This window comes from Coenobita brevimanus, chromosome 110, assembly GCF_032717465.1.
Source record: "Coenobita brevimanus isolate Jiangsu-jjx chromosome 110, ASM3271746v2, whole genome shotgun sequence".
Classification (NCBI taxonomy): Eukaryota; Metazoa; Arthropoda; class Malacostraca; order Decapoda; family Coenobitidae; genus Coenobita; species Coenobita brevimanus.
This window is the reverse complement of record NC_137063.1, coordinates 4,828,442-4,849,821: the sequence shown is the minus strand read 5'-3', so window position 1 is coordinate 4,849,821 and position 21,380 is coordinate 4,828,442. Positions and strand designations below refer to the sequence as shown.

Sequence of the window (21,380 nt, the reverse complement as noted above, 5' to 3'; positions counted from 1 at the left end):
TTTGAGCATGTTTATTTCAAATTTACGAAGCAGGACATGGAACTCCTGAATTCTGTGATGGCTTTTATGCTTCTGGCTTCATGCAAACTTTCAGATAGTGAACAACAACTAGTGATGTCCACAATAGCTGAGGTAACTTATGAAAATATGAAATTGCCCTGAATCATATTTTCGCTGGTGAAATTTGCGGGTAGAACTATGCATCGGTGTCTGCCAGTGAGGTGGAGAGTGAACCAGTCTTTTGGAGTGATGAAGTCGGGAGTGAGGAGACGTTTTACATTAGAGGTACTCGACGAGGAAGGATACTGTTTCGGGGTGGTGCGGTATGTGATTGAAGTCATGGTGATGGCCATTCAACTGTATTTGCTAGAATTTCCCAATGCTCATCCACCGGCAGGAGGCAGAACCCGCTCGGGCCTGATGGAAAGGTATCGAGGTGTTTAGTATGTGATTCTTGATTTCAATGGGCACGTGACTGTCCGGATGCATACGAAAATAAAGGCAGTCAGGAAGAAAATTCTGAAACAGTTCATCTGTCATTATTTATGGGCTGTGTGGATGATGCCACTAGTAGAGGTAAATTACAGATGCTAGTTGAAGAATCTAAGGGATGTGCTGTTCTAGACACGGTGTTCAACAACTATATGGAGTTGAATGGATCAATTGCTATCTAAGTGAGCTCAGTGATTACAAACGTGAGGCTATAATAGAAGAAAAGTAATCCTCAGGGTTTACTTTTGCTGATGGCATCACAGTTTCTTCCCTCAGATACATTACTCTGCCCTGCTGCATTGGAAATATGTGTGCAACCATTGTGACTGGTGTTATGAACTGCAATATTCCCTTGCTGCTGAGCAAACGTTCCATGAAAAAAACAGAAATGTTGATTAACTTTGAAAGGGACCAGGTCAAAATTTGTGGAACTATCATTAATTTGAAGTCCTCATCTTCAGGCACAAGTCAAGAGTGAGAGCAGTGGAAATGAGTTATTTAAGAGGAGCCTGTGGAGTCACATGGAGAGACGGGCTGACGAATGAGGATACAAAGGGGCGTTGTGGTGTGGATGTGGATGTGATAGGAAGCGTTATTAGGAACACACTGAGGTGGTTTGGCCATGTGGAGAGGATGGAGGGTGAGAGGCTGACGAGGAGAGTGTATGTGAGTGAGGTGGAGGGGGGAAGAGGGAGGGGGAGGCCGAGGATGAGATGGAGGGATGGGGTGGAGAGGTATATGAGAGAGGAAGGTGTGAGTTGGGAGCAGGGCAGTGAAATGGTGGGGGACAGGGCGACGTGGAGGTGATTTGTTTGTGGCCATCCCAAACGGGATTGAGGCGTCTGGCAATAGATAGATAGATAGATCTTCAGGCCATTACTTGCTTCCAATTTCTTTGTGACCAGGCCGAGAGCTTTGTGAAACAATTGCGCTGGCATCTCTTGGGGGTGATGTAGACAAAACAGCTTCGAAGCTTCACAGGCAGTTTGGACATCCAATGTCAGCTAATTTAATCAAACTTATTACAGATGCTGGAATTAAAAGTTCAGAACTAGAGCAGATTATCAGGGCTGTATCTGATGCTTGTACAGTCTGTTGTAGATTCAAGAAAGCCAAGCCCTGACCCGTAGTCATTTTGCCCATGGCGTCTAAGTTTAATGAAGCCATAGCCATGGATTTGAAAGCATGGGGAAGGCATTATTTCTTAGTCCTTGTTGATTTGGCGACCAAGTATTGCACTGCGATAATAATTGTGGACAAATGTGCGACCACCATTATCAGAGGAGTATTTCGGAGCTGGATTGTTGTGTTTGGCGCACCTGAAAAAATTCTTACAGATAATGGTTGTGAATTCAACAATGTTGAAATGCGAGCGTTGGGAGAGGCCTTCAATACCAAGATCATGACGATGTCTGCAGAGAGTCAATGGAGCAACAGAGTTTGTTAGCGTCAAAATGCAGTCATTAGTGACATTGTTAGGAAGGTAATGGCTGATAGCCAGTGTGACTTGGATGTGGCCTTGGCTTGGGCAGTATTGGCAAGAAATCCACTTGCCGACTATGCAGGTTTTTCTCCTAACCAACTTGTTTTTGGTCAAAACCCCGGCCTGACTAATGCGTATGCAAATGATCCTTCAGCCTCAGAACCTACATCACTATCGAACAATTTGAGGGACAATTTGAACGCTCTTCATTTAGCAAGACGAGTTTATAAAGACTGAATCGGGTGAACATTTGGCTAGGGTTCCGCTGCATGACATACGTTCAAGTGACTTAAACGACATCCGAAATGGAGATGAAGTCTCCTACAAAAGAAATGACAGTCATGAGTGGCACGGTCCTGGAATTGTAATAGGCAGAGAGGGAAAGCAAATTCTGGTGAGACACAGCAGTGTCTACGTGCAAGAGCACATGTGTCGTCTAGCATGTGCTCCAGAGCAAAATACTACAGTTAGGGACGGTGTCAGCAGTGATGAGAAGAACAGTGTAGTCCAGGAGAAGCCTGATGATGATTCTTCGCGAGTGTTCCATGACTGTCCACCAGATGACGAGTCAGAAAATGGTGCAATTCTGGTTGATCAGCCTCACACTATTGATAAGCCTCCCACAGTTTCTGTTCCAGTTACTGAGCCTCCCAAAGTTTCTGTTGGTCAGTGTATAAAGAGAATACATTTAGAAAGTGGAGAGTTGGTGTCTTGAAGGATTGTGAGTTGGGCGAGTAAAGCCACTGGAAAGTACAAACACTAGTGCAATTTGAAGAGGGACTCTGATGGCAGCATTGATTGGGTGGATTTGCAAAATCAGTTGATGATGATGCAAAAATGCTTTTCCTTTTCAACTCTGAGGATGTATTATGCGCCAAGGAAAATGAAATTACAAACTGACAGAATAATGACGTGTGTGAGGAAGTAGATGATGTTGAGCAAGATGCCATAACGGTTTGATGGGTTGTGATGGAAAAAATGGAAAGCCGATTGTTAAAGCCAGTTTAGTCGCCAGAGGATTTGAGGAAGACACAGCGGATCTCCGGAAAGACTCTCCTACTTGCTCAAAAGAAGCTGTGCGTATGGCACTTTCTTTTTCCTCCACCAACCAATGGGATTGCCACACTATGGACGTGCAAGCTGCCTATCTGCAAGGTAATGACATTGAGTGAGTTATTCATTACGTCCTCCGCCTGAATATGCAGCGGTAAGCTGTGGAGACTAAAGAAAATGATTTACGGCCTTTGTGATGCTGCTAGGCATTGGTATCCGCACATAAAAGATGAATTGTTGAGCCTCGGAGCTAAAGTGTCATCACTGGATTCAGCGCTGTTCTCTTGGATTAATAGTGGCAAAGTCAGAGTCATTGTATGCATTTATGTTGATGACTTCCTTTGGGCTGGTACACGTGATTTCAAGCAGCAAGTGATAAACTTCTTGAGTCAGATATTCCTCATCGGCAGTTCAGAATCAAGAGCTTTCAAATATGTTCGTCTAAATGTCGTTTCCAGCATCGATGGCAGCATAACGCTTGACCAGTTCCAGTACGCTTCGTCTTTGAAACCAGTCACCCTGAGCAGACATCGTGCAGCGGTGAAATCAGGAGAACTGTCCAAGTCTGAGAAAATTGAGTACCGTGTGTTAATTGGACAACTCAGTTGGATTGCCACACACACTCGGCCAGATATTGCCTTTGATGTATGTGAGTTGAGAGTGGCTAGCAACCGAGCTACTGTAGCGGATTTGCTTAGGCTCAACAAGGTGATTGGAAGGGTGAAAATAACATGATAACATGAAGCTATACATTCTGAGAATGGGGCCGCTCGTTATATAGAGTGCTTTTTGGATGCCTCATTTGCCAACCTTGTAGGCAGTGGGTTTCAGGGAGGTTTTGTGATCTTCCCAAGAGATGCTAGTGAGGCAAGATGTCCCATATATTGGCAGACTAGAAAGATTAGGTGGGTTGTCAAATCTGCCTTATCTGCTGAAGCGTTGGCGCTGCTTGAATGTGCTGAGACTGCTGTATATCTTGACAATATATTGCGTGAGGTCTATGTATGTCGAAATTTCAAGATCAAGTGTTTCGTCGACAACAAGAGTCTGGTGGATTCCCTTTACTCCTGCAGGAGCGTAGAAGGCATGAGATTGTGCATTGATATTTCTGTATTACAAGACATGTTGGTGCGAAGGGAGATTAATGAAGTGTCTTGGGTGGATACATCACAACAATTGGCTGATTGTCTCACCAAGAAAAGTGCCTCACCCGAGCAACTGCGTGCAGCAGTCAGCCGGAACTAGAAGGATTATAATACTTCAAGGGACATCACATATCTGTATATGGCCACAGACTGGGTCTTAATGGTACTTAAACAAAAACCTGTGTATTGGATACATAGTGTGTATCAGACACAAAAGTCTGTGTATTGGATACATAGTGTGTATAGGACGCCAATAATCCATTCACCTTCGTCCTTGGAATCTTTTGTCAAATTAAGAAGAGAGAACGAAAGTGTTAGTTCATATTACTGTGAGTGTGTGCACACACACTTATGTTACTTCCTGAGTGGTGATGTCACCGGTTTGGCTTGACTCAAACCACTGGCATTACTTTGTGTGTGTGTGTGTGTGTGTGTGTGTGTGTGTGTGTGTGTGTGTGTGTGTGTGTGTGTGTGTGTCCGACTCTGGGCATAGGCTTCACAGCCTGCTATCAAGGCCCAGCAGTCCTCCTACATACCATACACCTCTACATGACGTGGTTCAGCCCTGAGGAAGCCGCAGTGCCCCTTCTCACCCACTGAACTGGCTCAGTGCGGTTCAGCACAGAAGCCATGATGTCCTCCACCTTAACTACTGAACTGGCCCTACGTGGTTCAGCTTCGGAGAAGCCACAGCGTTTCCTTAGTCAGGACTGGCTGCTACAAGACACCATTGTCCTTGGAGTGACCACTATCCCTGCGCTTCCCCTTCCACGCTTCCTGAATCTTCTCCTTTCTACACCTGGAAAAGAGATCCTGGCGGCACAACTGTGTGACCTTGCTGTCCCGATTTTCTAGGGTCCTTTCTAACCTCCCTGTGTGTCCACAGGTTCTTAGGGAGAATTAGATATCTGGTTTCCCACTTTCAGAACTAGAGTTGTAGCCTCTCCCTTTTGGCCCATTGCCTTCCAGATATACTTTTAACAACATCCGGCAGTACTGACATAAACTCACCACCCGGATCTCCCCCTTTTTCCAGTGTATAGACTGTACAGTGATCTCCCTAGTACACTCGTAGTAGAGGTCCCTTCATGCCCTAAGATTAAGAGCCCATATCCCAGATTGACCTTTCCCTCATACTGCCTAGGTGTCTCAGGCTGAATGTGCCAAAGTTGTAAGTAGAGTGTAAGGATAACAATAAACCTATAGTATTACCACTTGGAGTTTGTGTACTCACCTTGTACTATTTGAGTGTATCATAAGTGTTTTGTGTGTTCCTTCCTGTTTAGAAGAACTCAGTGAAACCAGGTTCATGCCAGTGTAACACTGTGCTAGGGGTGGTTTTAAATACAGGGGAAAGGCAAAGTAGAGCTTTGATTGCTCTACATACATGGTAGCACATACATCACGATGGTGGCCCAAAGGTCCAACATCCCCATACCCAAGTATGACCCAGAACTCTATGATATTGCATCTTATATGGAAGTGGTCAAACCACTGCTGGATTTGGGTTACAAAGAGGATACACAGAAAATAGCCGTATTGCTGTCTCATCTAGGCAAGTCAGTTGCCCTAGTAGCAGGGAATATCAGTACGGCCCTGTCATGGGCACAATTAAAAAACGCGGTGATTGACACCGTCCAACTCTCCCTCGGTTCGGTCGTCGCATTCTCACAGTTATATGATGTGAAATTTGAGGGAGATCAAGATGCTATGTTAGCGTACTTGAGGAAATTTACTATGTCAGCCTACACCCAATCGACAGAGGAACAATAGAATCATCATATATTCGCACACCTTATATGGATCCTACCTGGTATCGTCCGGGAGCACTTCACGATCCATGACACTCAGGGATTCTACCGGAACATCATTATAATCCGGGTGCTTCTGGTGGCACATTTAGGCAAACAAAAGCAGATTGGGGCTGTGCACCGTGTCCCCATCCAGTCAAACCAGGAGATGGAGGACTGATGGAGTCAAAACTGCCCCCTCAACTCGAGTCTCCCCGTCTCCACAACAGACATGGCTGGACAGCTTGATCCTAATTGACCTGTGGGAGTTCAAGGCTTGCAATGTTTCCTGTGCCCTGCACAACATGCTTGAGCAGGTCAAAGCTCAGCACAGCTGGTCCAACTGCCTGAATCCTCCCCAGAAACCACGTCCCTTTCAGCGTTGTGTTGCCAACAGTGACACCTGGGTAGATGTCCAAGGACTAGATTCCAAGGAAGAGGTCATCGCAGAGTCTACACACGATTACCTGGATGATGAGGTGGATGTAACCGAGTCCTCTGAAACTGGACTGGATTTTTAGGTCCGTCCTCATTGGCTCTTGCCATGGCAGGGGCAACCAGCACCAAGCCCAGAACACCTGTCTACACTAAGGTTAGGCTCCATGGAATTCCTGTTAGGCTCCTATACTCAGTTCTTTTATTGAGGCGAAGATGCACTTGACAGGTTGGTGATGATTGGCTGAATGCAACATGTCCAAATAACATGTACTAACCCAAATTTTCGCCTCAGATATATGTTGTCAGTTAATAATGCTAATGAGCAAAGAGATTATGAGGTAATGTTTCATTCAGCAAATCATCACCAATCTGTCAAGTGTATCTTCGCCTTGATAAAAAAACTGAGTGTAGTGGACATGGGCGTCGTGTGTTCTTGCCTGTACACATGGTTTTACAGAAAAAATCAGGCAACCTGTAAGACCCTTCAAGCTTCATCCACTGACCTGATTGGGGTGGGAGACAAACCACTGACTCTGAAAGGCGAAACTCTCTCCCCCATCGTCACCACCCCAGAGCCATCCGTCTACACTGACCACCATTCATTGTCTTCAACTCAAGATGCACGGCTTATGACTGTTATCTCGGATTGGACGTATTACAAAAGCTGGGAGCCACTATTGACTGCCATCACCAGTGCCTCCAGGTCGGGGCCCTCAACCCCATTGCTAGCCTGCACACAGTCATGCAGGCCGTGAACAAGATGACCACCATCCAGCCCCACCATCAAGCCTGGGTGCCACTGAGTATCCTTACCCAGCACCCACTGCTGTTCTTCCTGCAGAAGGATCAACCCTTCACCACAGGTTGCCTCATCTCCCTGGCAATAGTTCTTCCCCACCACAGTGCCATCAGGATTGCCAACGTCTTTGATGAGCCACTCACGTTTCTCAAAGGTCTTGTCATGGGAGAGTTGGAGAGTTTTGATACACCCCTTGAGCCTCCATGTTCTGCTGATGCTCCCTCCCAACCCCAGATTCCTGCTCATTTGTCACCACAGTATCAGCAAGACTTGGAGCAGCTGCTCCTTCATTACAAGGACATCTTCACCTCACACCCGAGAGTTCTAGGCTGGACTGAGATACTCCATCGCCAGGTACACATCACGGGGCCCTCCATACGCCATCCATAGTGCAGAAAAAATCCAATACAGCAACAAGAAGACTGCCAAGTTCACAACATGCTGAGCACAGGGATTGTGATGCCCTCGATAAGCCCTTGGTCTTTTCCCATAGTGCTGATGAAAAAGAAAAATGGATCCATGAGGTTTTGTGTCGACTATCAACAACTCAACAACATAACCATCAAAGTTGCCACCCCCCTACCTTGAATCAACGACTCCTTGGACTCTCTGTACAGTGCCTGATGGTTCTCAACTTTGGACCTTCAGTCGGGCAACTGGCAAGTACCCTTTCAAGAAGAACATCAGCAGAAAACGGCCTTCTCCACCAGAGGAGGACACCTCTATGAGTCCAGCATCCACCCTTTTGGCCTCTGCAATGGACCAACCACCTTCTCCAGGTTGATGGACTTGGTGCTACAAGGGCAAACATGAGAAATTTGTTTGGCCGACCTGGATGATGTTATCATGTTTGGACGAACATGGAAAGAGCATCTCCAGCATTTAGGGCAAGTGCTGGGCCGCATTAAAGCGGCTTGCCTCAAACTGAAACCCTCGAAATGCGGCCTCGCCCAAGAATCAGTTGCATTCTATGGCCATATCATCTCCCTTGAGGGGCTAGCCCCAGATCCTGACAAGCTCTGCGCCATTGCCAAACTGACCCCACCAGCTGACGTAAAAAGAGTCCATGCCTTCCTAGGCTTGGCCTTATATTACTGGCACATTGTCAAGAACTTTGCCACCATTGCCAAGCCACTCCACAACTTGATGAAGAAAGACAAAACCTTCCAGTGGACTACTCCCAGAATCGAGGCCTTCAAAAACCTCAAACACCACCTCACCACAGTGCCAATAGTCGCCTTCCCTGACTACATGCAACCTTTTTGGTTGTATACTGACATCTTGGTTGGAATAGGCGCTGTCCTCTCTCAAGTTAGGGAGGGAAAAGAACACATCAACACTTGTGCCAGCAGGACCCTAAACCCTTCCAGAGCAAACTATGCAGCCACAAAATGCGAATGCCTCGGAATAATCTGGGCACTCAGACACTTCCGGTCCTACATCTTAGGGGCCCCACTCACGATCATCATGGACCATCAGTCCCTGCAATGGCTCTGGAGATTGCAAACAACCGTTGCTTTCTTAGTTTTAATGACGAGAAACCCCCGAGGATTTCAATTTCATCATTATATACCGCCCTGGCAAACTGCATATCAATGCTGGTGCCTTGTCGAGTCTTTCTCTGAAGTCACTCACTGAACCACAAAAAGCAAGCTGCAGGGCTTCACAGAAAAACATTACTGCAACAGTGGGAGACCAAAGAAAAACTCGACTGGATGCCACCCAACACCTTCAAAAAGTTGGAACATACAGGGGACCACCTATATACCTCCTCAGGCCACATCGTCATTGACCCCACTGAGATTGGAGACATCATGGTGAATCTGCACCAACAACGGGATCCACCTTGGCCAACAAAAACTGCTTCAGGTTTTTAAGGATGTCTACCGGACACCTCAGCCATCCACCGTCTCCAGGTGAGTCATCGAAGTCTGCAGAGCCTGCACATTACGAAAAGACATCTCCAGGACACCACGACCAACTGAACACCACACGGTTACCAGACCGTGGGAGCTGCTTGTGGTAGTTGTGATGGGACCTCTTCCCATCAAAGTCAGCAGCCTGATTTATCATCACGTTCTTTAACACCTACTCCAAGTTCATCATCGCATGTCCAGCTAAAGAACACCACCACAGCTGTCGCCAAGGCCCTAATCACCAACGTCTTTCTCTACTTTGGCCTTCCATAAGCGCTCCGTTCCAGCAACGCTCCAGATTTCTCCGGAGAAGTTTGGGGACAGATATCTGAATTATTTGGACACTGTATCTCCCATTCGTCTCCCTACCATCCCCGAGGAAACTCCATTGTGAAAGAAGCCACCAAAACCTCGCCAATCAACTCAGAACCAGGCTAGTCGAACTCAACGCAGGACTGGCCATCTCAAGTCAAAATCCTACAATAGGGCATGAACACCTGCCCTAGGCAGGAGAGCATCACTTCCCATGAACATGTTTTTGGCGAGCCCCGACTGCTAATCCCATCATGGCATTTGGCTCAGCCACTACCAACCACACGAGACCCAATCTTACACTTCAAGAACAGAGTCCGTCACATGCAACACTGCCAAGACCTGCAGAAGGACAAAACTACCCCTGACAACCATACCAAGTGGGCCAGTGAGTCATGGTTGTTAGATTGCCCCTAGGCCACAAATTCTAAACAAAGTTTCTAGGTCCCATTGAAATCACACGTGTGCTGAATTGCTAGCAGGTCATCATTGATTTTCATGTGAAACTGGAGTATACTGCAACCGACATGTCTGTCGATATAACTCTGTCAAAACCGACCGAACCAGCACTGAGACCAAAGAATCCCAAACTCCGTCCTCCATCTCCCCTAGTCGCCCGCAGCCCCCGTCATTCAGCTGTCCCCAAATTCATTATCCTGTCTTCCCCACCACACCCATGAACTTCTCTCCCTGTCCATCACCACCCAGTACAGTCAGTCCTTGAAATATGAAAACTCGAAGTACGAATTTCCGATGGTACGAAAGCAATAAATGTAGGACAAATTCCACAATACGAAAGTGTCTGTCTCGATGGTACGAAAAACGATATGAGAGGAAATACGAAAAATTCAAAATGGGTGCACTGCACAGCGCCGCACTCGCATGCAGCGAGAAAATGAACTAACCTCTCTCTGGTAAACACATTTTCGTGTGCTTCACAGTCGAGTCATGTCCGTCCTCTCCTCTCAGCTTTGCTGTACTTTACGCTGTTTTTCGTTGTTCTTCACCTTTTCGTATTTTCACCATGCCTCCCAAGCGCCCTGCATCATCTTCAGCATCCAGGGAACCAGATGCATAGAAGAAACAGCATCATGCTCTCACTCTTGAGAGGAAATTGGAAATGATAAGATGCCACGAGCAGGGACAGGGAGTCTTGGAGATTGGGCAAGCTTTAGGCCTTGCACCATCAACCGTTGGGACTGTGACGAAGAAAAAGGAAATGTACAAGATGATGGCCACCTTCTCTTCATCTTTAGCCACCTGCCAAGCCACGAGGACCCGCAGCTGTTGCATGGAGAAGATGGAGCAGCTCCTGATTGTGTGGATGGAGGATTGCCGGCAAAAAAGCATCCCTATGTCTCTGCCCCTTATTCAAGAAAGGGCTGTTGAAATCTGGGAGAGTCTGGGAGAAGAGGAAGAGGCAGGGAGTTCTGCACCAGTGCCGTCCACCAGCAGCGACTCTGGGGCTGCTCCTTCAGTTCCTTCCTCTGGTGATTCCTCGACTGAAGTGTTTAAGGCCAGCCGTGGGTGGTTTGAGCACTTCAAGAGGAGGGCCGATCTCACTAATGTTCGAATTCAAGGGGAGTCTGCTAGTGCCGACATCGACGCTGCATCTTCCTTCCCAGAACACCTGAAGAAGATCATCAAGGAAGGAGGATACTCCCCCAAGCAGGTGTTCAACATTGATGAGACTGGCCTCTCTCGATGTTTAACAAGTAAATTTTTGGCGGGTTACGGTGATAAAGTGCTATGTGCATAGGAAGCAGTGCCATGTGTAAAGGGAAGCATTGCCTTCTGTAAAGGAGGCAGTGCCATGTTCAAAGGAGGCAGTAGCACGTGTAAAGGTAGTCCTGCCATTAAAGGAAAGTTCATGCAGGTTATTCTTAAAAATGATGTTTGGGGGTAAATTGTAAATGCTCCTTGTTTACATAAGGTCTGTGAACTTGTCTAGTGAAATTTGCTTCATAATTACACTGTCTGCCATTAGAATGAAGTTAAATTTATGCATGTGTGACTCAAAAGTGATGTTATAGGCAAATATTATAAGAAGCAGTGGAAATGAGTTATTTAAGAGGAGCCTGTGGAGTCACATGGAGAGACAGGCTGACGAATGAGGATATAAAGGAGCGTTGTGGTGTGGATGTGGATGTGATAGGAAGCGTTATGAGGAACACACTGAGGTGGTTTGGCCATGTGGAGAGGATGGAGGGTGAAAGTCTGACGAAGAGAGTGTATGTGAGTGGGGTGGAGGGGGGAAGAGGGAGGGGGAGGCCGAGGATGAGATGGAGGGATGGGGTGGAGAGGTATATGAGAGAGGGGGGTGTGAGTTGGGAGCAGGGCAGTGAAATGGCGGGGGACAGGGCAACGTGGAGGCGATTTGTTTGTGGCCACCCCAAATGGGATTGAGGTATCTGGCAATAGATAGATAGATAGATAGAAAAATAAATGTTCCATGTTTATGTGGGGTAGGCTCAAGGTCATGTTGGAGTGAGTTAGGGTTGGCCTGTGTTATTCAGGGGTGAAATTTACTTCATTATTACACTGCCTGCCATTAGAATGAAGTTAAATTTATCCATTTGTGTCTTAAAAGTGATGTTATAGGCAAATTTTATGACGGTAAAGCATAAATGCTCCATGTTTAGGTTAGATTTCTTAATTGGCGCATGGTCTCATTAGACGGAGGTAAGTCTGAGATACGAATGTGTTTTTCGCAGAACCAACATGCGTGTGTGTCTCCTTGGAGGGAGTTAGGGTAGGTACGTGTTTTTTTGGGATGAAATTAACTTCGTAATTACAGTGCCTGCCATTAGAATGAAGTAAAAGTTATGCATGTGTGTCTAAAAAGTGATGTTATAGGCAGATTTTACAACGATAAAAAATAAATGCCCCATGTTTAGGTTAGATTTCTGAATTGGCGCAAGGTCTCATTAGACGGAGGTAAGATAGGACCGTGTTTTTCGCAGAACCAACATGCGTGTGTGTCTCCTTGGAAGGAGTTAGGATAAGCCAGAGGAGCAATAGGGTCCCACCTTGTGACTTAGCACCATATCAACGACACGAATCTCCAGCCGCAGCACAGGTCTATATTTAACTGTACAGTGTACTGATACTACAGTAATTAGTTGTAGGTTTTATTTTTTTTATGTCTGTACAATAGTATAGTACTGTATATGTGTATTGCATACTTCTAAATAGGAGGGGTAAAATTTTAGTGGGGGGTCCAATGGGGTCCTGGAATGCATCCCCCCCTTTATATCTATCTGTCTATCTATCTATTGCCAGACACCTCTATCCCGTTTGGGGTGGCCACAAACAAATCGCCTCCAAGTTGCCCTGTCCCCCAGCCATTTCACTGCCCTGCTCCCAACTCACACCCCCCTCTCTCATATACCTCTCCACCCCATCCCTCCATCTCATCCTCGGCCTCCCCCTCCCTCTTCCCCCCTCCACCTCACTCACATACACTCTCTTCGTCAGTCTTTCACCCTCCATCCTCTCCACATGGCCAAACCACCTCAGTGTGTTCCTCATAACGCTTCCTATCACATCCACATCACAACGCTCCTTTATATCCACATCCACACCACAACGCTCCTTTATATCCTCATTCGTCAGCCTGTCTCTCCACGTGACTCCACAGGCTCCTCTTAAATAACTCATTTCCACTGCTCTCACTCTTGACTTGTGTCCTTCCAACAATGTCCAAGCTTCATTTCCGTACGTTAGAGTTGGTATCACAATACTGTCATGTAGTAACTTTTTCACTTCCATGCTCACTTCCCTGTTTCTTATCACTGCTTTCAAAGAACCAGCAACCTTTCTTCCCTGCTGTACCCTTTCAAGCACTTCACCCTCCAAACCTCCATCCTTACTCATCACACTACCCAAGTACTTAAACGTACTCACATTTTCCAATTCCTCACCATCCAACCTCGCTGTACATTCACTGACTTCACCTTTCTCAAAGACCATCACTTTACTCTTCCCTACATTCACCTTTAGATTCCGTTTCTTACACACTCTCTCAAACTCATCCACCAAGCCTTGCAGCTCCCCTTCGTCTTCACTCAACAACATAGTATCATCTGCAAACAACAGTACAGGGAGTTTCCAAACACTATCCTCTCTCACCAGGGCCACTCCAACATCCACTACCCTACCTTGTACCTCTTTTATTACCCCATCCATGTCCAGATTGAACAACCATGGAGACATGGCACATCCCTGTTTCAAACCAACTTTCAAAGAGAAAAATTCACTTAGTTCACCATCCACACGCACTGCAGCCTTCGTACCATCGTACATACTCTTCACAGCATTCAACAACTTCTAATCCACTCCATATATTCTTAACACTTTCCACAATCCTTGTCTATCCACCCTGTCATATGCTTTCTCCCCCTTTATATGTATACAGTATTTTAATGGAGAAAATTGTTCCGATATACGAAATTTCGGATTACGAAAGTTTTTTTTGGTTCCTATCCCTTTCATATTTTGAGGACTCACTGTACTGCACCAAACCAACCATCCTTATCTCCCCAGGCCTCACCCTCATCTCTATCACCCAACCCATCCACCCCACAATCCCCTAACCAGCAACCCTCATCCCCTCACCCCCCATCTACCACCACATGCTCAAATGTGCCACTTCGACCCTCAGCCACCCCACCACCCCATGGATTTTCCCCCACCTCTTATTCATCTCATACCCATGGTAACCAGTCATCCTTAACACAACCACCACCACGACCTTGCCCAACCTCATATCCATCATCTCCATGCCCTAGATCATCCCCTAGCCCCTCATCCTCATCCACACATCTATGACACAGGAGGAACTGCATCCCCATCTTCACCAGATCAGACTGCCAGTCAAGACCACCTGATAAATATAGACCCCCACTGTCATCAAAACCTATCACCACCACCACCTGCCTCCCCTTCAATCCCAACCACAAATCAAACCCAAGCCACAACTCAAAGAATCAACAATTAAGGTCACTAACTAACACAGATTACACCCAGCTTATCCCCGTACCAGCCAACACCCATCCCACTGCTATCTTCACATCCCCAACAGGTGACTTCAAGCTTGACCCTGGGTCAGAGGCCACCATTTGTCTCCCATCCACCAAGTCAACCACAGCCCTCATTGCCATCTCCTCTCTCCAACCATACCCAACCTACACTGCCATATTCGTCCGCTACGTCTACTGGATCTCCAACACCAGACACAAGAAAAGAGTCCAGGAGCCTAAACACCTAGTGCACCTACCAGCAACCTACCCCCCAGGCTTCCTCATCCTTGTCAGAGACTCAAAGAGAAGATGAGATGAGCAATCCAGAGCTTGGTACTACACCTTGGAGGACCTCATGCCAACCATGGTCTCTGACGTAGAAAAAACATTCGACCTCATGCCACAAGGACGTGGCTTAAAAGATGGCGAGGGTAGTAAAATGCCTGGGATGAGGCCACCTACCATAGTCCCTGCTCCAGCTACTACCACAAAAAACCCTTGCCAAACAGATGAGAGGCAGCTCGCCCCACCACCAAGATAGCTACCATATGAGTTTCCTCACAAGAAGGGCACAGAAAACTCACACATGCCACCATTAGCCACCCCTCTTGTCCTGAGCAGCAGCCCACCCGCCATCGCGGCCCAAGCCCCAAGTACTGTACTGCAAATGACCAGAGCTCCTCAGTCCAGTCCTGGCTTGATGCAGAACTGACAAGAAGGCTGAATGCTTCTCTGACTTTGGTTTGGCTCGATGCAAACCACTGGCATTGGCTCGACGCAACGTCCCTACCGAACTGGCTCAGTGCGGCTCAGCCCCAAGGAAGCTGCGTCGTCCCTTCTCACCCACTGAACTGGCTCAACATGGTTCAGTGCAGAAGCCACAACGTCCCTCCATACTTACTGAACTGGCTCGATGCAGTTCAGCTCCGAAGCCATGATGACCTTCCTCGTCAACTGAACTGGCCCAGCACAGTTCAGCTCCAGAGAAGCCACGATGTTTCCCTAGCTGGGACTGGCTGCTGCAGGACACCACAATCCCTGGAGTGACCACTTTCCCTGTGCTTCCTCTTCTACACCCCTCGATTCCCATCCCCCCTATACCTGGAAAAAGAGATCCTGGTGGCACAACTGTGTAACCTTGCTGTCCCTTCTTTCTTGGGTCCCTTCTTACCTCCCTGTATGTCCACTTTGAGAACAATACACACTAAAGTAAGTACCCCAGGTCCTTAGGGAGAAATAGATATCTGGTTTCCCACTGTCAGAATTAGAGTTGTAGTCTCTCCCATTTGGCCCATTGCCTTCCAGATATTCTTTTAACAACTTCTGGCAGTACAGACGTAAACTCACTTCCCGGATCTTGGACTTTTTCTGGTGTATAGGCTGTACGACATTCTCCCTAGTACACTCGGAGTAGAGGTCCTTTCATGTCCTCAGATTAAGACCCCATATCCCAGATTGACCTTTCCCTCATATTGCCTAGATGTCTCAGGCTGAACATGCCAGAGTTGTAACTGAAGTGTAAGGATAACAGTAAACCTCTAGTATCGCCACTCTAAGTTTGTGTGCTCACCTTTTATTATTAGAGTTTGCCGTAAATGTGTTTCGTGTGCTCCTTCCTGTTTAGAAGAAGCCAAAGAAACCAAGTTCACACCAGCATAACAGGTATACTAATTATCATTGAATGTCCAAAATCTCTAGCTTTTTAAAAATTTTGCATGGGCATCCCTACATTCCTACCTCCTTGAAAATTAGTCAAAAGGGCCAAGGTTTAGGGACATGTCCCTACGGTTGGCAACACTGCTGCGTGGCTTGTGTAAACAATGTCTTGGCAAGTGATATGAAGGCGAGGGATGCAGATTTCTTGTGCACTTCCTTTTTTACTGAAGTTTCTCTATTTGTTTTCTTTTATAATCTTTAGATGTGACTAAAAAACGAATAAGAGAGAGTGATAGAGATAACAGAAGAAGGAGAAGGATTTGGAAGGAGAAAAGAGGAAGAGGAAAAGTGGGAGAAAAATAGAGGGGGAGAGAAGAAAGACGAATAAAGTCATTGTCTTTCAGTGTGAGGTTTTATAATGGTTAAACATATTCTTGTGTACACAGTACTAGTTTGCTGGCACCCTGTGTTTAATAAATGACTGCTTAAGCTGGTGTGTATGAATATATATGAATGGTACTTATGGAATAATTAAATCCTTTAGACACTCACTGTACATGGTATAAACATTAACGTTTTATATTATGTCCTTTTTTGTCAAAAAGTCACGAATAAGGAGCAATGCATGAGCGGGTGCATTGTCATGGTGCAGCATCCAGGCGCTGTTTGATCTCCTTCGCACTGCCTCCCTCAGACGCTTCAGGACATCCAAGTGAAACTCTTTATTGACTGTCTGACCACATGGAACAAACTCATGATGAATGATGCCCTTCCAATAAAAAAAGACAGTCAACATCACCTTTACATTTGAGCCACTTTGACGTGCTTTTTTGGTCATAGTGGTGATGTTCCAACCCACCCTGATGACTACCTTTTTGTTTCAACGTTGTAGCTCTACACCCACATTTCATCACCTGTTATGATATTAGGAAAGTTTTCATCAGCATTTGAACAGTCAAACAGCTCCTGACTAACTGTGACACAGTTCTCTGTTTGCTTATCTGTCAGCAGACGCAGCACAGATTTTGCAGCAACATGATGCGTCTTCAAGTTTTTGGTTAAAATAATATGGCATGAACTTTTACACATTCTTACTTCATCAGAAAATTCATGGACAATCAAGTGACGATTTTCACTGATCACAGCATGCACTTACTCCATGTGAATGTGTGACTGTCGACATGGAAGGCTGTCCAGGTTTGGGATTATCTTTGGTGGATGTTCTTCCCAATTTGAATTGCTGGAACCACTTGTGACATTGCATACAGCTCAAACAATTCTCACCATAAGCTTGTTGCAACATCTGAAAACTCTCTGTAAAAGTTTTTCCCAATTTGAAACAGAATTTCACACAAATACGTTCATCAAGGTCCTTTATTGTTCAACTTACAACAGATTACAAAGTTCACTAAGCACACATTCATTCAGGCATGTGTACCTCATTGACTAAGTGACGTAGCCTGATGTGGCTAGTGTTAGACTAAAGGCTAAAGCTGAAAGTCACCACCTCACAGGGCTCCAGTCGTGATCATGCTACATTGGCTAATTGATGCACTATTTAAAAGGTTTGGTTTCCTTTTGGACAGATCTCATATTTACTTAAACATTTTATTATTCTTCACAGAAGGAGCTACTTTAATTACACCACTGTATAATATACTATACCATGACATTTTTTTACCAGGAGAACCATCTAACTATCTATTGCCAGATGCCTTAATCCCGTAAGGGGTGGCCACAAACAAGTTGCCACCATGTCGCCCTGTCCCATGCCATTTCACTGCCCTACCCAGCTCACACACTTTTCTCTCATATACCTTTTGGGGAGTGCGCCCTGCCTGGGTAGTTGCTTCACTGGGGGTTGGGGGGTAGCGCCATCCTGTCACCCTAGCAGGGCTATATGATATATATCAAGGTCTAGCTCGGTGGAATAACCCGTATCTCATATACCTCACCATTTAATCCTTCCATCTCATCCTTGGCCTCCCCTTCCCACTCCCCCCTCCACCTCACTCACTGTACTTGGGGTAATTTTTTCTGTGTTTGGAGAGTTATACAGTACAGCATAGAGTTTTATGGGGGTTATGCCTCCTGTAAAGGAGTTGGAGGGGATTAATATGGCATTAGCATCAAAATATATTATCCAACAGGGCCTTGGATGAATTAAGATGAATAATTGGGGGATTACTGTACTGTATTGTTTTGTTGTATAATGTTCACCATTAATGTGAGGGTTGCACCATAGCCTATCAGTAGATGCATAGCTCTCTGATGACTGTGAATTAAGAAATACAAGTGACTGGTCATGGTGTCAGATAGAGTTAATACAGTAAAGATGTGGTTGAAATTCACGACTTGAATAATTACAGTATGCTAACAAAGTGTGTGCCCAATTACTATTACTGATATTTTGTGTTCTTGGAGGTCATCAGTGAAATAAGCATATTGAAACTTGTGTAGTAGATGGATGGCTACCATCGACCCTAGGAGGTACTGTACTACCATGAGAGCAAAATGTGGCTACACGTTTTGTAACTGTCCACACGTTCATCACACTTAGGCAGTAAACATTCAGCTACTCGTGATGTCACTCAGTGATCTTTTTTTCTGAGTGATGGTAAAAAGAGTCAAATGTCCAGGCTGAGACCCACATGGTTACAGATCTTATTACACAACTCAAATTTCTTTGTTCCCATCAGCTTCCAGCAACTGTTGGGAAGTAATTAGCAAGTTTTGTCACTTGATGTAGCTTCCAGTCCATAGAAAGCATCAGCTGTACTATAGTCAACCACAGTACAGAGATTTCTTACAAGGAGGCACTGCATCAGCTGTACTATGGCCAACCTCAGGACAGAGATTTCTTACGAGGAAGCACTGCATCATTTTTTATATATAGCACGTTTACTATATAAACTTCTGTTAAAAAGGAGGTAACAGCCACATATTCTTACTCTCCAAGTGGTGAGTGAGCTGCTGACTGCAAGTCCTATGCCTGCAGAGAGGATGACCACTAATGTGTCAGTGTTCCAATGTTCTGTTATGAGATTTGGTATTTCTCTTGCAGGTATTGTGTTGCTCTTAGTGTTCAGTGAGGTATTATGACTAGCTATATACTCTAGAGATTTGGTAAAGTCACACAAGAATAACCTTTGATGGTCACGTAACTCAATAAAACCTGCGTTATATCGCCATCACCGTACATAGACCGATATCAGATAGGACTTTATTTGTTGTAACCCCATTGGATAGTGAGGGTTGTCTGGGCAGCATTCTAGGCAATATGTTGAGACTCCATAAAGCTAGTAAATTTGTGTATTAATGTTCCAGTACTACCTGTAAAGCTGATTTACCAGTTTTTCCGGATTTACAGTACAGTTTGTATAGAAAAAGTTGTAATTCCATATAGCTCTCTGCAGACAGCAGCTTTCATTTGCTTGTATGTATTATAGATTGTTTATAATTGTTGATTGATAATTAGGATTGGGTAGATGATGACTGTTGTGATAATGAAGGCAGCATTTTCAAAAAGTAATTTATTTCCAGGAAAAGTGAAGAAGTAAAGGCTTTACCAAAGCCAAAGCTTGCACTAAATTGTGTGAGTGGGCGCAGTGGAACAGAAATACTGCGGCAGCTGGAGCCTGCTGGAACTATGGTCACATATGGAGGGATGTCCAGGCAGGTGAGAAATGTTTATTCCACATTGTAAGATGCAATTCTAGAGCCAAGATATAGCAGGGCCAGTAACAAATACTTGCCTCATGAAAGTACTGTAGAATGCGTATGAAACTATACTGTTAGCATTAGCCTGATTCTCTTGTGCCCAGCCACCTTGGCCTCGCCCACTCACCCATCGGCCCGAGTAGGTCTGAGCCAGTCGTGCCGAGCCAGCGTCAGGTAAACATGTCAGGCACTCTAGCTAATCAAAGCAACAAAACTTTTACTTAACCCCTTAACTGCAATAATATCTTTTCCATTTAACTAGGAAATATGTTTTGTGGTAAAGGATGTTGGAAAAAAGCACCAAGCAACGTCATCGGCCTGAAAGGTTTGTGAAGTAATGAAAGTTCCCTCTATGAAAATAAAAAGGTATACATTCTACAAAGAACTGTTTTGACTCTTTCCTTATATATAAGATGGAAAAGGAAAGACGATAAGAATCATAGAACAAAATTAACAGAGGAACGGGAGATGAATTTGAGAGGAGGAGGACTGGCATGCACACACACACACACACACACAGAAATGTATGGATAAAAAGATGCCTAACACAAGAGGAACTGGAATTACTGAAAGAGAAAAGGGAGAAAGCAAAAACAAAAAATGAGGGAAGATCAGAAGAGGAGAAGAAGAAATTTTTTTACAAAGTAATTGGATTGCAGGTACGAAAGTGGTACACAAACAGGATGGAAGAGAAAGGAGGAAGGTAGTAGAACCATGTCATGACAAGTATATAAACAAGATGATAAAGTTGATGTACTCAAATGTGGATGGAATGGTATCTAAATTACTAGAGATGAATGATTATGTCAGAGAAAATGAACCACAAATAATATGCCTAACTGAAACAAAATTAATACCAAGGATATCAAATGACATACTAAACTTAGAGGAATACAATATATGGAGAAGAGACAGATATTTAAAAAAAGGAGGAGGAATTATAATATTAACTAAGAAAAATCTAAAAGTCAAGGAAATAAAACTAGATATACCATCACAAGTAGAACTGATTGCAGTAGAGATCGACACATCTGAAGGTAAAGTAATTGTAGCCAATTTGTACATGCCACCCAGATCAAACACATGGGAAAGAGACGAATATGAGGACCTGGCAGAGAGTACAATTCAGAGTGTAAGATCATTGCTACATAAAATGGAAGAGAAATCGGAAAGAATTATAATAACTGGGGACTTCAATACAAATATAAATTGGAATACTCTAGATATAAATAGCCGAGAAAGCTGTTGGGACCAAAAGCTCCTGGATCTCGTACAAGAGTTTTTCTTAACGCAACATGTGAGGGAAACCACCAGAAAAAGAGGACTTGATGTACCTTCAGTGCTAGATCAAATATTTACAAGGCAAGAAAATGATATTGACAGTTTAATATATCACCCTCCACTCGGCAAAAGCGATCATGCGGTACTAAATTATAACTTCAGGATAGCATATGACATAGTAAACAGCAATGATAGTTACAAAAAGAGCCTAAACTATAAAAAGGGAAATTATCAAGACCTAAAGAAGTATTTCTTAGAAGTTGATTGGGAAAAT

General features: G+C 44.9%; 1 protein-coding gene across 3 annotated transcripts in view; it reads left to right on the top strand.

The window, feature by feature from the left end:
- Positions 1-21,380, top strand: part of LOC145417319 (enoyl-[acyl-carrier-protein] reductase, mitochondrial) — a 155,054-nt gene that overhangs the window by 83,865 nt on the left and 49,809 nt on the right. For all 3 annotated transcript variants that reach the window (XM_080285996.1, XM_080285995.1, XM_080285997.1), the window contains one exon: positions 19,649-19,784. In XM_080285996.1, coding sequence (XP_080142122.1) covers positions 19,649-19,784 — 136 coding nt within the window. The remainder of the gene's footprint in view (positions 1-19,648; positions 19,785-21,380) is intronic.